The 15,116-nt window shown below is 44.2% G+C and overlaps 1 protein-coding gene across 5 annotated transcripts in view; it reads left to right on the top strand.

Annotated features, from left to right (window-relative positions):
• Positions 1 to 4,553: 4,553 nt before the first annotated feature.
• Positions 4,554 to 15,116, top strand: part of Spire1 (spire type actin nucleation factor 1) — a 129,052-nt gene continuing 118,489 nt past the window's right edge. For 2 of the 5 annotated variants that reach the window (XM_036204402.1, XM_036204401.1), the window contains exon 1: positions 4,554 to 5,172. In XM_036204402.1, coding sequence (XP_036060295.1) covers positions 4,887 to 5,172 — 286 coding nt within the window. In that variant the 5' untranslated portion in view covers positions 4,554 to 4,886. The remainder of the gene's footprint in view (positions 5,173 to 15,116) is intronic. The other 3 variants (XM_036204403.1, XM_036204404.1, XM_036204405.1) reach the window with 3 other exon arrangements.

Raw genomic sequence — 15,116 nt, 5'->3', positions numbered from 1 at the left:
TGGAGCTAGCCATGTAGATCAGGCTGGCCTTGAACTCAGAGAGATCTGCCTACCTTTGCCTAGGATTAAAGGTATATACCACCATGCCAGGCTTGAGACTATGTCTTTAGTCAGATGTGGTGGCTCACACATGTAATCACAGCACTCCAAAGGTTGAGAAAGAGTTGCTACCTTGAACTACTTAACTTTCAGGTAGGTCTGAGCTACAGAATGAGACTGTGTCAAAAAAATTATTTAAATGGTACATTTATCTTCTAAAGGAGAGAGTCCAATCATTTGGTTGGTACTTGTATTTGTGTATGTGTATGTGCATTTTTGTGTGTTTGTATATGTACATTTGTATGTGTGCATGTGTACACATGTGTGTAGAGGCCAAAGGTGTAGTTACTGAGGATTGAACTCAGGTCCTCTGCAACAGCAACAAGTGCTCTTAACTGCGGGGCTGTCTCTCCAGCCCCAGAGATTCGTTTTAAACTGTAAGTTAGCCTTCGTGATGACTTATAATTGTTTTATAGGGATGGAACCACGTCAATCCCGTGGAAGGCAATTACTAAGGGAGATGATGGAGGTGACGAAGCCTAAATGCCAGTTAATTTACAAAAGCTAATCAAGGAGGGTGGCCTCGTTTGGGAATTTCAGCTAGGGTTTTAAACAGTCTTAGTGGTCTCCTCCTAGACTTGGTAGGAGGAGGGATGAGTGTCAGCAGCAGAGAAGAGTGATCAGGAGGCCTGGACTCCACTCCCACCCTCTCACTTACCAGCCCTACATTTGTCCTGCAACTGTATCATCCCACCTGTAAAACAGTGATAATAACTCCCCCGTTAGTTTTTATAACTGGAGAAAGAAAGCATTAAAAGTCACTACAATATAAGGAACATAATGATTGACGTTGGAAATTTAGGTTACAACTTGGAAAAAACCCACTGTTCTATTTTTTTCCCCTTTTGGTGTACTTTTCTAGGTGAATGTGCCTCTTAGGAGCGCTGGTCTGGGAGTGTCTGGGATAAGCTTGGGCTGCACAGATAGTACGTGCTCCTCAAAGGCCTTGGAGCAGCTCAGCCTGCCTCGCGTCCAGAGCATCAAGCATGAAGTACAATTATTCTACAGAAATGATAAGTAAATATAAGAAAAACTCTCCAGGATCCTATTTTTAAAATAAACATAAGAAAATCAAGGAAAATTTAAGATTATATTCTGAGTTACACATGGCATTTTTTTTTTCACTAATCTCCTGACACTTTGAAGATATCTTAAATGCTGACTTGGATTGTTTGGACATTCTAAATATATAAAGTCACTTTTAGAAACCCGAATTACGGCCGGGTGGTGGTGGTGCACGCCTTTAATCCCAGCACTTGGGAGGCAGAGGCAGGTGGATCTCTGTGAGTTCGAGGCCAGCCTGGGCTACCAAGTGAGTTCCAGGAAAGGCGCAAAGCTACACAGGGAAACCCTGTCTCGAAAAACCAAAAAAAAAAAAAAAAAAAAAAAAAGAAAACCCCGAATTACAGTCAGGTGGCAGTGGCTCATGCCTTTAGTCCCAGTACTCAGGAGGTAGAGCCAGATGGATCTCTGTGAGTTTGAGGCCAGCCTGGTCTACAGAGCAAGATCCAGGACAGGAACCAAAGGTACACAAAGAAACCCTGTCTCAAATAAATAAATAAATAAATAAATAAATAAATAAATAAATAAATAAATAAAAAATCAGTGAGAGTAACTCAAATGAAGTATACCAAACATAAAGGTATTTGAGCCTGTTGAGACTGAATGGAAAATAAGAGGCAGAACCCTGCCCATGATGGCACAGGATTACAGGGATTCACAAGGAGAATGGCATCCCCTGAGAGGCTACCAGTCACTTGAAAGAGAATGTCATGATGGTAAACAAAGGGCACATCAAAACTGCAAGATACTGAAACTCTCTATACACACAGTGTCCACTGTTCAGCTACAACCTGAGTAGATGCATACTAGAATATGGACATGATTTTAAGGATTTTCTTCCTACTTGTTCTGTGTCAAGAAGGAATGTCTGTGTTCTAGCTGTCATCTTGCTTCAACTTAATTACATGTATGCTCACAAAAGGCAGAGCATTTATTTCATATTATATATCAGAATTTCTATTTAACAAAACCAAACTCAAACCTCTCTTTGTATATAACCTTCCAGTGATTCATGGTATTTTTCCCTTTCAAAATGTTTACATTTTAAAATTATTACTCAGGAAATGAAGACAATCCTAGGGTCGCAAATCAGCTTTCAAAGAATTAAAAAAAAAAAATCAACATGGGGATTATGGGTAGAGAGCTAAGTTGTTAGCCTTATTGACTAGCATGCAGGAACCCTGGGTTTGACCCTGCATAAATTAAGCATGGGTACACAGTCAAGAGTTATCCTTGGCTACACAGAGAATTAGAAGCCAGCCTCAGCTACATAAAATTCTAATTCTATGGGCTAGAGAGATGGCTCAGTGGTTAAGAGTACTGGCTGCTCTCTCAGAGGGCCTGGGTTTAATCCCCAGCACCCACATGGCAGTTCACAACTGTCTGTAAGTCCAGGATCCAACACCCTCACACAGACATACATATAGGCAAAACACCTATAAAATAAAAGTAATTTTAAAAATTCTAAAATTTGGATTTTAACAAAATTTTTGCTCATTTCCACCTCTTTCCTCCTTCTCCACATTGTTATAGTTATTTGGGTGTTTATTTACTGCCCTGTTTGAGTGAATGGTTCATGGAATCCTTTCATTAATCCATTTAACATGTTTTGAGTGGGTAAGGCAAGGTCAAAACTGGTTTGTATACCATTTGCAGCAATACTCCATAAGGCCAGAAGATGGTGATGGTGTCCACAAAAGCGGCCCATTTGTTCCCCTGCATTGTTCAAAAAATTTTAAGCTCTTCTGTATTTTCAAAAGCCACACAGAATCCAGGGTATCTGTGGTTGGTATGTGGAATGAATAAAACACTTCTTAATTAAAAAATAAAATAGCCAAATTTGGGAATGTTAGCATATTAATGTTATGACGTAACATTAAAATATCATAGTAATTCTAGTATTATTATGTATTACTCTCACAGACAAGAAATGAGAAAGGTCTTTGCCTCAGAGCTTTGTTATACATAAATGCTGCGTTATTTATTTTTTACATTTGTGTGTGTGTGTGTGTGTGTGTGTGTGTGTACTGTGTATATGCACATGCTCACCGAGTTCAGAGACCAACTTTGTGGGGGTGGGTTCTCTCCTACAACTTTATGGTCTGTCCGTCACGCTTGGCAACAAGGTCCTTTCACCTGCTGAGCCGTCTCGCTGGCCCCAACCAATAATGCAGTGATTCTACTTGAGAGGTTTGTTTTACATCTCTCACAGTGAAAACAAAAGGTGTCCACGGAGCTTTTTCCCAGGTCGCCTCTCCATTTCCTACCCTTAACGACTTTCTGTTTTTCTTTCCGTTCCTGCTGTCTGCATGGTGGCATCTTACACATTACCTAACCATTTATGATGTCTACTATAAGATTAGCTGTAGCGTGCATGTTCCCACATTCCGCATAGAATGAATGGTACCTACTGTGATTTTCTTACTTGGTTGATGCTACAAGTCTAGGGATTTCGAAAGACTAGCCTGGGTGGGATGTCACCAATTAAAACCAACTACCCATGGATGGACATTTTAAGAAGTATCTGTTTTATCGCACACTTGAATGGGTTCAGGGAGGTTCCTGTCCTTCTACGGATAATTGCTCTTAGTTTTGTCTCTGACACCAACTCCTTCTCATATGACAGGCTGGGGTAACTGGGCTAAGATGAGCGTGGTTATCGGAGACTACCCCAGGAAGTCTGTTGTAACATTTCAAATGAATCTGAAAGGCTGCCTTAATGAATCCCTGAGCACTGTGCGCCGCACCCCAGCCCTGATCCAGGCTTTCGGAGAATTGGACGAGGCAAGCCCAAGATCGCTCGCTGTCCTCACGGAGTGTGTGAGCTGAGAGCGAAGACCCAGACACGAGAAACCTAGTATACCTTTCGATCTCACTCAGGAAGCCAAGGCTGAAGAAGAGCGAGTTCAAGGCCAGTTTGGGTTACCCGGGGAGACGGTCTCAAAATAAATGTATACATAAATATATCTAAAGATTAATTTTAAAAATGTACAGGGACAGTATGTGTCGAGTGGCCAGGAGAAATGGCGACGAGGTTCGAGGGGCCAAGGGGAGCCGCGCTCGCGGGCCAAAGCGGGGAGCCCACGGGCAGCAGCCAGGTGCGGGGGCGATTCAGATGACCGTCTCTTTTTTAGCAATTCGCCCCAGATTGAATTCAAGTTCTTATATAGACCACGAGCGAGCCGAGGCGAGACGAACCGGGTGACGGACGCCAGCACAGTCCGCGCGCGCAGACGACCCTGCAGAACCTACAGCCCGGGGCCCCAGCCAAGCCGTCGCCCCTCGCGCGTCACTCACACGGGGGGGGGGGGGGGCGACGCCCCCAGGCCGTGCTCGGCGCTCGGCCGCACGTCACTCACTTCGGGGGCAACGCCCCCAGGCCGTGCTCACCCTTCTCCGCACGTCACTCACTTCGGGGGCAACGCCCCCAGGCCTCGCGCCGCTCTCGGCCGCGCGGCCCCTAAGGCAAAGCGAAGCGAGGAGGGGCGGGGCGAGGCGGGGCGGGGCGGGGCGAGCGGACGCCATCGCCGCGCTACCGGCCGGCGGCGTGCTGGCCAGCGCCGAGCGCCGCGGCGTCCCCGCCTAGTCCCCGCGGCGGCGCGCGGCCGGCCTGGGCGGCGGCGGCCCGGAGATGCGGAGGCGGCGGCGGCGGCTGGCGGAGACGATGCTCCGGAGCTGAGGAGACGCGGCACCCCGAGCGCCGGCGGCGCAGCGACGTGGGCCGCATGGCGCAGCCCTCCAGCCCGGGCGGCGAGGGGCCGCAGCTCGGCGCCACAGGGGGCTCCCGGGACGCGCTGAGCCTGGAGGAGATCCTGCGCCTCTACAACCAGCCCATCAACGAGGAGCAGGCGTGGGCCGTGTGCTTCCAGTGCTGCGGCTCCCTGCGCGCCGCCGCCCGCCGCCAGCCCCACCGCCGGGTGCGCTCGGCCGCGCAGATCCGCGTCTGGAGGGACGGCGCCGTCACCCTGGCGCCCGCCACCGGCGAAGAGGGAGAGCCGCCCCCCGCCTCCGGTGAGGTCGCGGCCCGACATCCTCTCCCCCACCTTTCCCCCAGCTCCCCCCCCATCCCGGCCGAGCGGGAGCCGGCGGGTGGCCCCGGGAGGGCGGGCGGGGCTGCGGGACCCGGGCTCCCGGGACGCTGTGTGTGGCGTGTCCGCCGGTCTCGGCTGTGGACCGGTGGCTGCGCTCGGGGGGTGAGGGCTCAGGGGAGGCTCGCGTGAGGTCCTGTCGGGAAGATTCCATCTTTGGGATTCGAACAGTCGTCACTAGTCCTTGGGAATGCCGGGGAAGCCGCCGAGCTATTTTGCAGAGCAATAGAATAAATGATGACTCTGGGTACTGAGTGTGGACATTTTGCTGTGATGAAAAGTACAGGATATATGTGTGTGTGTGTGTGTGTGTGTGTGTGTGTGTGTGTGTGTGTATGTATGTATGTATGTATGTATGTGTATATATATATCAGGCTATTTGGGTAACATTGCTTTTAGTTAGTACGCATACATTCTTCATGGCTTGCCACCTAAACAGTGACACATAACCAGGAGCTTACTCACATGCTTTATTGATGGTAAGACTGGTAATAGGTTTCCCCTATCCGGTTTTTATCTAATTCAGTCTTTGAGAAGCAAGTCTATTAAAAACACAGCAAAACAATCCACCTTCACCTTCAGAAAGTTGATGGAAGTGTCAAAATGCTTAAGGTGGAAAATGTAATTAGACTAGTCTGTAAAATGACAGTAAAAATTCTTTCCTAAATTCAGCATTATCAGTGCCACCAGAATGTTCTCCTTTTAGTTAAAATAAGCATAGTTTTATTAATTAATGTAAAGCCAGCCTTGTGATGTATTAAAAACCTCAGTGTCGCACTATTTTCGGAATACTGTGTGACGTTTTGATACACGTGTACCTTGAGTGATATTTAAAGCTGGCTGTTTTTGAATCTTTTTTTTTTTTTTTTTTTCCCTTCAAACATTGATTTGATCTGTTGCTTGATTTTAGACTTGGCCATAGCAGATTACAATTTCAGTTGTAATTTATTTATAAGATGCCATGAAAAGATAATTTTCTCAAAACAACGAGGCTTTGTCTTGGTCCCAAACTGTTTGGAGAGAGTGTGTGCAACCTCACTGGAGAAGAATCTTTGGTCGTATTGAAAGAACAGGCCTGGTTGTATGGTGTATCAAGGTCTTGACCCCAGAAGTGTTTTGACTATTTATCAAGACTGATAGATTGTTTGGGAGTGATTTCTTGTAACTCTTGTTGGAACGCTGAAATGAATGATTTTTTACATCATTGATATGGCAATAATACACTTCAACAGTAAATAGATGTTAATCAGAAACTACAATGGGTTTTTTATACTTATTTTCAAATTTTTATTATTGTGTGCATGATGTGTGTGTGTGGGGGGGGCTCCCCCCCCCCCCCGGAGCATTTGCCGCCATACTTGGGCAGGTCAGAGGACAACGTGGTGGCACCTGTTCTACCTTTAAACGGGTTCTGGGGTTAGACTTGGGTTGCCAGGTTTGTGAGGCTAGCTCCCTACGCACTGAGCCATCTCACCAGCCCTCTGTTTTCATTTTTACATTTTTTGGGACTAAGTCTTCTGTACTCTAGCTGAAGCTGTTCTTGAACTCTCGATTCTCTTGCCTTCACCTTCCAGAGGCAGGGCTCATTGGCCTGGGACACCACACCCTCCTTTGTACTGGATTTATAACCATCTTCTTTCTCCTATCCCCGTTCTTGACCTCTGCTTCCAGATACAAAGAGGAGCTAGTCAGAGTAGTTGAGAGTCTGGAGCATCTCAGGTTAAAATAGTTAGGGATGAAAGGAGGGGAAAGTTAGAATAAAAATACATTGTATGAAAAAAGGTTTTTCTAAAAATATTTAAGGTTGTCCATTTTCAAATGTTGTTATATTAGTTTTTTTCCTCCTGGGATTTAAGAGTAGGTTCTTGGTTGTGGAAAATATGTGTCTTTAAACATTTCATCTTGATTTTTAAGACAGGGTCTCTTATAGCCTGGGTAGGTCTCACACATTCCATGAAACAGGGCCTGGCCTTGAACTCTTGATCTTCCCGCCTACAACGTCCCAAGTCCAAGTGCTTGGACTACAGATGTGTGCTATCATGCCCAGCTTTAAATTTTGTTTTTAATGAGTGATTAGTAATGCCTATTGGTTGCCTGCCCTAGACTCTCAGGGTGAAAAATGAAATTAGTAGTTTGGTACTAGGTACACTTCTGTTATTTTTTTTTATTTTTTATTTTTATTTATTTTGGTTTGGATACAGGGTCTCACTATGTAGCCCTGGGTGGCCTTGAACTCATAGACTTGCCTGCCTCTGCTGGGATTAAAGGCTAGAGCCACCATACCTCATTTCAGGACTTCATTTTCTAGCCCAGGCTGGTGGCCTGTAACTCACCTTGAATAGCCCAGGCTGACCTTTAACTTGTGGCAATCCTCCTGCTCAAGTGCTGGGATTACAGCCAGGAGCTTCATCCTCAGCTCATTTATTTTCCGAGTAGAGGTTTAGAGAAGTCCAGTGACGTGTTCAAAGTCAAACTGGTAAACTCTGACTCAAACCCAGGTCTACGAGTCACAGCTTTGGAGAAGTGACAGATTCTGTTTGACTCCTCTCCTTTGGAGCCAAATGACGTCAGGAAAATCCCCCAGTCTTCAAATGTCCAGGATGCTGTGGGGAGTCAGTATCTCTCTTTTTTTTTTCCTTTTTAAATCTGGGCAGTGTATGCAATAATGACTCTGACTCACAGATTCATTCTTCCCTCTGTGGTTCTCTCACACCACCACGGTGTCTTTTGTCTAGCCGTTGTAACTCTTCACTAAAAATTGGGACAGATGTCGAGGACAGATGTCTCTTAATCTCAACACCATTGACATTTTGAGCCAAATAATTCCCTGGTGTGGGCTGTCTTGTGTGCCACATTTCTCTTTGCAGTATCTCAGGACTCTACCACTGGTTAACAATAACCCCCTTTTCCCACTGTGACAGTAAAAGATACTGATTTATTTATTTTGAGATAAGGTCTCTCTATGTAGCTCTGGCTGTCCTGAACTCCCTGTATAGACCAGGCTGGCCTTGAACTCACAAAGATCCTCATGCCTCTGTCTCCCAAGTGCTGGGATTAAAGGCGTGTGCTGTGATGTTTGGCAGTAAAAGATGTTTAGATGCCAGGCAGTCAGTCTTTGGACTGGGGACTGGAGAGGTGGCTCAGTGATTTAGAGCACTTGTTCTTTCCAAAGGACCTGGGTTCCATTCCCACCTATATGAAGATTCGGAACCATCTAAAACTCTAGTTCTGGGTGTGTGTGTGTGGATCTGATGCCCTCTCTTGACCTCCAAGTGCAAAACACACACACACACACACACACACACAAACACACACACAAAAACCCCAAAAACCCTATACACATAAAATAAATTTAAGAAAAATTAATTTAAAAGGGTCTTCTGACTTTACTTGTGTGACCATGATCATTATAATCTCAAAGGGAAAGAAAAACCTTGTCGACAACAACAGAAAACCCCAGTCTTATTCCACGCATTCCAGTAACCTTTTTTATATAGTTACCTCATTGTATTATAAGTAGTTGCTTTGTATAAGATAGTGTTAAAAAACCCCAGAGATAAAGGTTTATTTTTTTCCCTTTGCCTATGTAGTTTCTATTTATTTTTTGGTGTGTTTGATGTATGTGTGGAAACAATGCCCAACAATATAAACATAATTTTATTTTGCTGAGTTGTATTAAAAATAAGAGAAAGAAAAAGTTGCAACTGGTGAAATTTAGATAGTAGCCTAGCTCTTTCTGAGGTTAAAATGTTTATTTGTCTGAAATGTCACAAAGAAATGTTAACCGTGTCATATTAGAGATGAAAATCCCACATGGTCCCATTAGCCATTCAGAATTTAAATACTCATTAGACAGCAGTCAATTTCAACTTTGGTTCCAAAATTTTGATGCACCTTTAGCTTTAGATGTATAAAGAACGTTTTGAAAATTGTGGCCCCATCTTGATTTTAAAGAACCTGAAGGGTGGTAGCAAGATAGGTTTTCCTGCGAGTAACAATGAAGGCTTGTGTGCATACTAATGAGAAGATCCCTTGGGGATGGTTTTGGTATAGGGAACATTCAGGCTTTGTTTGGGATGTGAAAAGAGGGTATGATCAGTCAGGCTTCTCAGCAAGGTTCACGCTAATGTGAGGAGAGTGGTCTATTTGATTCTAAAGAAACAGTGTTTGTGGAAAAGGTGGACACAGTGAAAACGGGCTTCAGAATAGTCTAGTCCACTCCTGCTGTGTTTCTTGAGTGTTCATAGCCTGATTACTATCAGCTGTCTGTGTAAGAGTATATGTGTATGAGTCCAGGGGAGATGTCTGCGAGTCAGTGGTGGAGTTACGGACTGCCAAAATACATTATTGATCACAAGAATAAGAAAGAGTCATCTTTGTTGCATGTGTCAGACTAGTTCAATTTAATAAACATATCTTGAATTTATATTTGTGCAGGCAGTATTCTGGTTTCCAGTGCAGTTTAAACATAATAGCTGTAAGAAGAAAAAAATGTAAATACAGTGGTGAATTTACCATGAAGTTAATACCTCTTAAATGTCAAGCCTCTTACTCATCTAGTCTCTTTCCAGGAAGGTTTAATCACATGCTCAAATGCCCATTTGCAAAATGAAAACTGATTGGACAAAATTGCTGGCACTTTCAACTTCAGTTTATTCCTCAAATACTTACTGTGTTGGATTACCTCGAAATAAATAGCCACAGCATTCTGGGGAGAAATTTGGGAATGCTACTTTGTAGTTTTCTGTGTTTCTGCCTATGCCAAAGGATGTAAATAGTTTGATCATATTCAGATATTGATACTTAAGTTTCAACTGTGTTAAAAAATGATTAGCTTAAGAGTTTTCACTGAAGCTGAGGAGTGGTGGCTCATGCCTTTAATCCTAGCACTGGGGAGGCAGAGCCAGGAGGATCTCTGTGAGTTCCAGGCCAGCCTGGTCTACAGAGCAAGCTCCAGGACAGGCACCAAAACTGCACAGAGAAACCCTGTCTCAAAAAACAAACAAAGAGTTTTCACTGAACAGAAGAAAGAGAAAAAACCCACATACATTTACCGATGATTGTATGTTGACAGGCTACTTAATACTCTGCATACATGGTGACTCTGGGTGATGCTGGGATCTGAAATCCCAGCATTCAGGAGGCGGAGACAGGAGGATTGCCAAAGGTTCAAAAACAGCCTGGGCTACATAGTTAGAGATTGAGAGAGCATGCCCAGAGAGAATAGAACATAGCAGGCCAGTCACTCACCCTGTTTATTACCTCCGAAGCATTTTTCTGTGTATAGAAACAGTCTGTAGCATAGAAACAGTTCCCATCTGTCTCCTGTATCAGTACTCAGGAGGCTCCAGTTCAAGGCCATCCCATTTATATAGCAAATTTCAGGTCAGCTAGGGCTACATAGCAGCAGCCCAAAACAAAATGAAGGAGAAAGGCCACCAGTAGTGAACAGGCAGTGCATCTTGGATTTACATACCATATCCCCAGTCTCTTTGGATCTATGGGAGTTTTTCATAAAGTTTGGCTTTGCTTGTGTTTTCATGACTAGACAGGGCTGTAGGTTTGGGGAGAATACCAGAGTGGTGACGGTCTCATCTTCTTACATCATATCTGGGCACATGGCATCCCATGTAACATTGATGGGTTTAAAGGCTACACTACCACCACTCAGCCCCTTTCCTCCTAATCCCTTCCATGCATTACCCTTGTTCTTTCTCAAATCCATAGCCTCTTTTTCTTTATTGTTACATACATACATACATACATACATACATACATACATACATACATACATGTTCCTAAATGCATAAACACAACCTGCTCAGTCTGTTTGATGTTACCTGTATGTGTACAATCTCAGGGCTGACCAGTGGGTATTGGTAACCAACTGGAGGACTCTTCGCTGGAGAAGGCCATTTCTTTTGCTTTTAGCAATCGCCAGTTGCCTGCAGTTCTTTGTCTGGGGTTGAAGCCTGAAAGCTCCCCTCTGTGTTAGCATGCCCATTGATGTCTTGTTGTTGACCTTGAACTTCTGATATTTCTGCCTTTTGAGTGCTTGGGGTATGCAGTGCTGGGGATCAAACCCTGGGCTTTTGAGCATGTCAGGCAAGCACTGTACCACCTGAGTGACATCCTCAGCTCTTGTCCTAATTTTAAGGCAAATTTTAATGAAAATGTCATCTACAGAAAAATATATAACGATGTGAATACACTCATGAGTGTGCAAGCAGGACTCACATGACGAAACAGAACTTTTCTAACATCTGGAAAGGTCTGCCCTGTGCACCTTTGAGTCAGCATGGTCAGAATGTAAGTTGTGCTTTCCGTCTCATGGAGAGATTTAGACAAAATAGATGCCCTTGTCGGACTTCTCCTTCTGAACTTTGTGAAATCAATCCAGAGTGTTGCATATAGGTTGTAGTTGGTTCATATTTTAGTGTCACATTCCTTTGTATGACTATGCTGTTGATTCATTCTACTCTACTTTGATATTTGGGATGCAGACACCCAGTATTGTGAATAATGCTGCTTGAACATGCCTCTTGGTGAATAGATGTAGCATTTGTGTTGAGTAATGTGCCTGAAAGGGCAGTTGCTCCTCGTTTGTGTGTCTAACCTTATAGTAGATACTGTATTCTAAAGTTTTCCAAAGTGATTGTACCTCACAAACTGAAGAGCTATTTTTATGTTATGTGTGTGGGTGTTTTGTCTGCATATATGTCTGTGCACCACATGCAGGTGGTACCCAGGGAGGCCAGAAGGGGATGTTGGATTCCCTGGAACTGGAGATACATGTAGACATGGGTGCTGGGAATCGAACTCAGGTACTCTGAAAGAGCAGCTTGTGCTCTTAGCCACTGAGCTATCATATCTCTAGCCTATCTCACAAACTTTTAAAATTACAGCCTTTCTAGGACATGCAGGTGACTATATCAATAATGTATATTTCACAGTAGTAAAATGAAATGAGGGCTGGTGAGATGGCTCAATGGGTAAATACACCTGCTGTCAAGCCTGAAGATTGGAGTTTGATCTCCAGAACCCACACAGAAGCAGAACCAACTCCACAAAGTTGTCTTCTGACCTCCTAGAATGCTGTGGCATATGGACACCGCCCCCTGCAAACTCCTAGCATATATATTCACACACTATAATAATTCTTCAAAAAGTCTCAAGGCAGGGCATGGTGGCACATGCTTTTTGGAGGTGTAGGGAAGCAGATCTCTGAGATGGACTCCAGCCTGGTCTACTTACTGACTTTCAGGCTAGTAGGGATTACATAGTAAGACCCTGTCTCAACCAAAAAGAAAGTGTCTCAGTTTTGAAGAGACCAGGGATCCATGACAAATAAATGATATGTGACATGTGAATCCTGGCATATGGAAAGGATATTGGTGGAAAAACTGAAGAAATCTGAATTAAAAAAGAAAAGCAGAGGGAGAGGCAGGTTGATCTCTTGAGTTTGGGGGTCATCTTAGTTCATATAGGGAGTTCCAGGCCAGCCAGAGCTACATAGTGAGACCCTGTCTACAAAAACAAAACAACCCCAGAAATGATAACATTTTAAGGTAGGTATTTATGTAGATATTTTAATGTAGGTATTTGATCTTCTAGAATGTGCTGAAATATCACTTTACATTTCATATATATAGTTTTATTTGTCCACTTAACATGTACATTTTTCCCCCCTCTGTGTAACAGTCCTGGCTGCCCTGGAACTCACTTTGTAGACCAGGCTGGCCTCGAACTCAGAGAGATCCGCCTGCCTGTGCCTCCCGAGCGCTGGGATTAAAGGTGTGCGCCACCACTGACCAGCCACATAAGTGTTTTATTAGTGGTATGTGGAGGGATTATAGTCTTAATAATAACAACCTCAGGGCCTATATTTAACTTCTGAAAACTTTAAATCTTACATACTTTCACACTGCTTGTGCTAATGCTTTTTTTAAAAATTAGTACTATTGTCTTCTCATTTTGCTGCTTTCTCTACTACACCCAGTATGCTTCCTCAGTATGTGTGTTTTCTGAGAGATGATGAGCACAGTTGGCAAGTGATGGCAGTGTGTAATCAGCCTGGCACATGGGTTGTCTGGCTGGATTGGGCTTCTTAGGTTTTCAGTGAAAGCCCAAGTACTTACTGTATTAGAGGACCCCTGTTAAACACTTTCATGTCCCATTTCACCAGTATTTGCATGCCTTTCAAGTGAGCTCCGCTAGATGTGGAAGGTGCACAGAGGAGTAGAGTACACCCGCAAGTAGATACTCAGATGCAGAAGCAGCACCTGTGGGACAGAACAGTGATTCAGAGGCCAGAGACTGGAGAAACTGTGAGCCCAGAGAGAGTGTGTGCCTTTGCCTCATGACTATTCACAAGCAAGTTTTACCTGGGAGACTGAGTTTGGAAGTTGTGAAGGATGAAGTATGCAGTGGTGTCCACATAGACAGAAGTATGTATGTAGAAAGGTTTAGAATGTGGAAGGACATCATAGAGTATCCAAAGGCCAAGGTACCACATGTGACATTTGTTGTGCCATCCATTTCCCATGCTGGAAGCAAACACGGCTTACTAATAGGTCATGACTTTTCTTGCTGTTAAATTTATAAGCTGCCTCTTGAGTTCTCAACAGGATGCTTCAGGCAGGCACTACAATTATCTGGACTTGGCATGTGAGGTTAAACCTGTTTGTCTGCTTTGTGGTGGGTGTTCACTATGCCTGGAGCATAGGATGTGTGTGGGAGTGGTGGGGAGTGAGACAGGCTGGAAAGGCATGTTTATTGAGAGCCACATTATTGTTTGTGTCTATAGGTTGGATGGGCAGTGGAGAGCACGTAAGGAATTTAAACTAGAAAATGGATAAACAGTTACTCTTTTTAGAAAGACATCCAGGCTTTGTACAAAGTACCTATCTTCTGCGATGCCTGTGATCCTGTGATCCCGGTACGTGGGAGGCTGAGACAGAAGGATTATTTGAGTTTGAGGCTAACCTGGGCTACATATCAAGAACCAGGCCAACCAGGCTACCAGCAAGACCTTGTCTCAACAAAACAGAAGAATAGGTATATGTCTTCTATAAAATGTAACCGGACAGATGCCAGTTGGCATTTCATACTATCTCAGATATCAGTGGCCCTTGAGCTGATAAACCATTGGGGTATTTCAGCTTCAGACTAGAGGTGATGAAGACTTGACCTAGAGCAGTAGGAACTGAAAGTCGGGTGGGTGCTTTAGAAAATGGACCACAGCATGGCTCTTTGATACGTAGGTGGGAGAAGGAGGCAGTCTAGAAGGCTCTCGGACTCCTGCCTGGGTGATGGAGAAGGCAGGAGGAGCAGGTTAGGGTGGGAAGACGACGATTTACGCTGCATGAAATTAAGGTGGCGTGGAACATATTTTCCAGGTAGAGTCATGTTAATTTCCACCAAGTTCCTTTGCTTTTTCAGGTGCATGCAAATCACCTTTGATGTCCCCTGGTAGCACAGGACTTGGTTGGGACTGCAGGAGAGACACTGTTTAGATTCTTAGTTCTGAGGCTTAATGTGTAGTTAAAACCTTTGGTAAGCCACTTAGCCTTTCTGGTTCTGGTTTTTTGTTTGTTTGTTTGCTTTGTTTTGTTTTAATTTGTAAAAATGGGAATTGTGTTTGTCCAGCTTCTAAGACTGTATGTTTGGGTATGTTGTCAGTTCATACACAGTGTACAAAGGTATTTTCCTATCTTTTTGTGAAAAGCATTTCAAGATCTTTTGACCGAAGATAGATTCTAAAATGATATCAGCCGGGCAGTGGTGGCGCATGCCTTTAATCTCAGCACTTGGGAGGCAGAGGCAGGCGGATCTCTGTGAGTTCGAGGCCAGTCTGGTCCACAGAGC

This window comes from Onychomys torridus, chromosome 13 (assembly GCF_903995425.1).
Source record: "Onychomys torridus chromosome 13, mOncTor1.1, whole genome shotgun sequence".
Lineage (NCBI taxonomy): Eukaryota > Metazoa > Chordata > Mammalia > Rodentia > Cricetidae > Onychomys > Onychomys torridus.
Note: the sequence above shows the minus strand (reverse complement) of the source record. Positions and strands in the feature narration are given on the sequence as shown.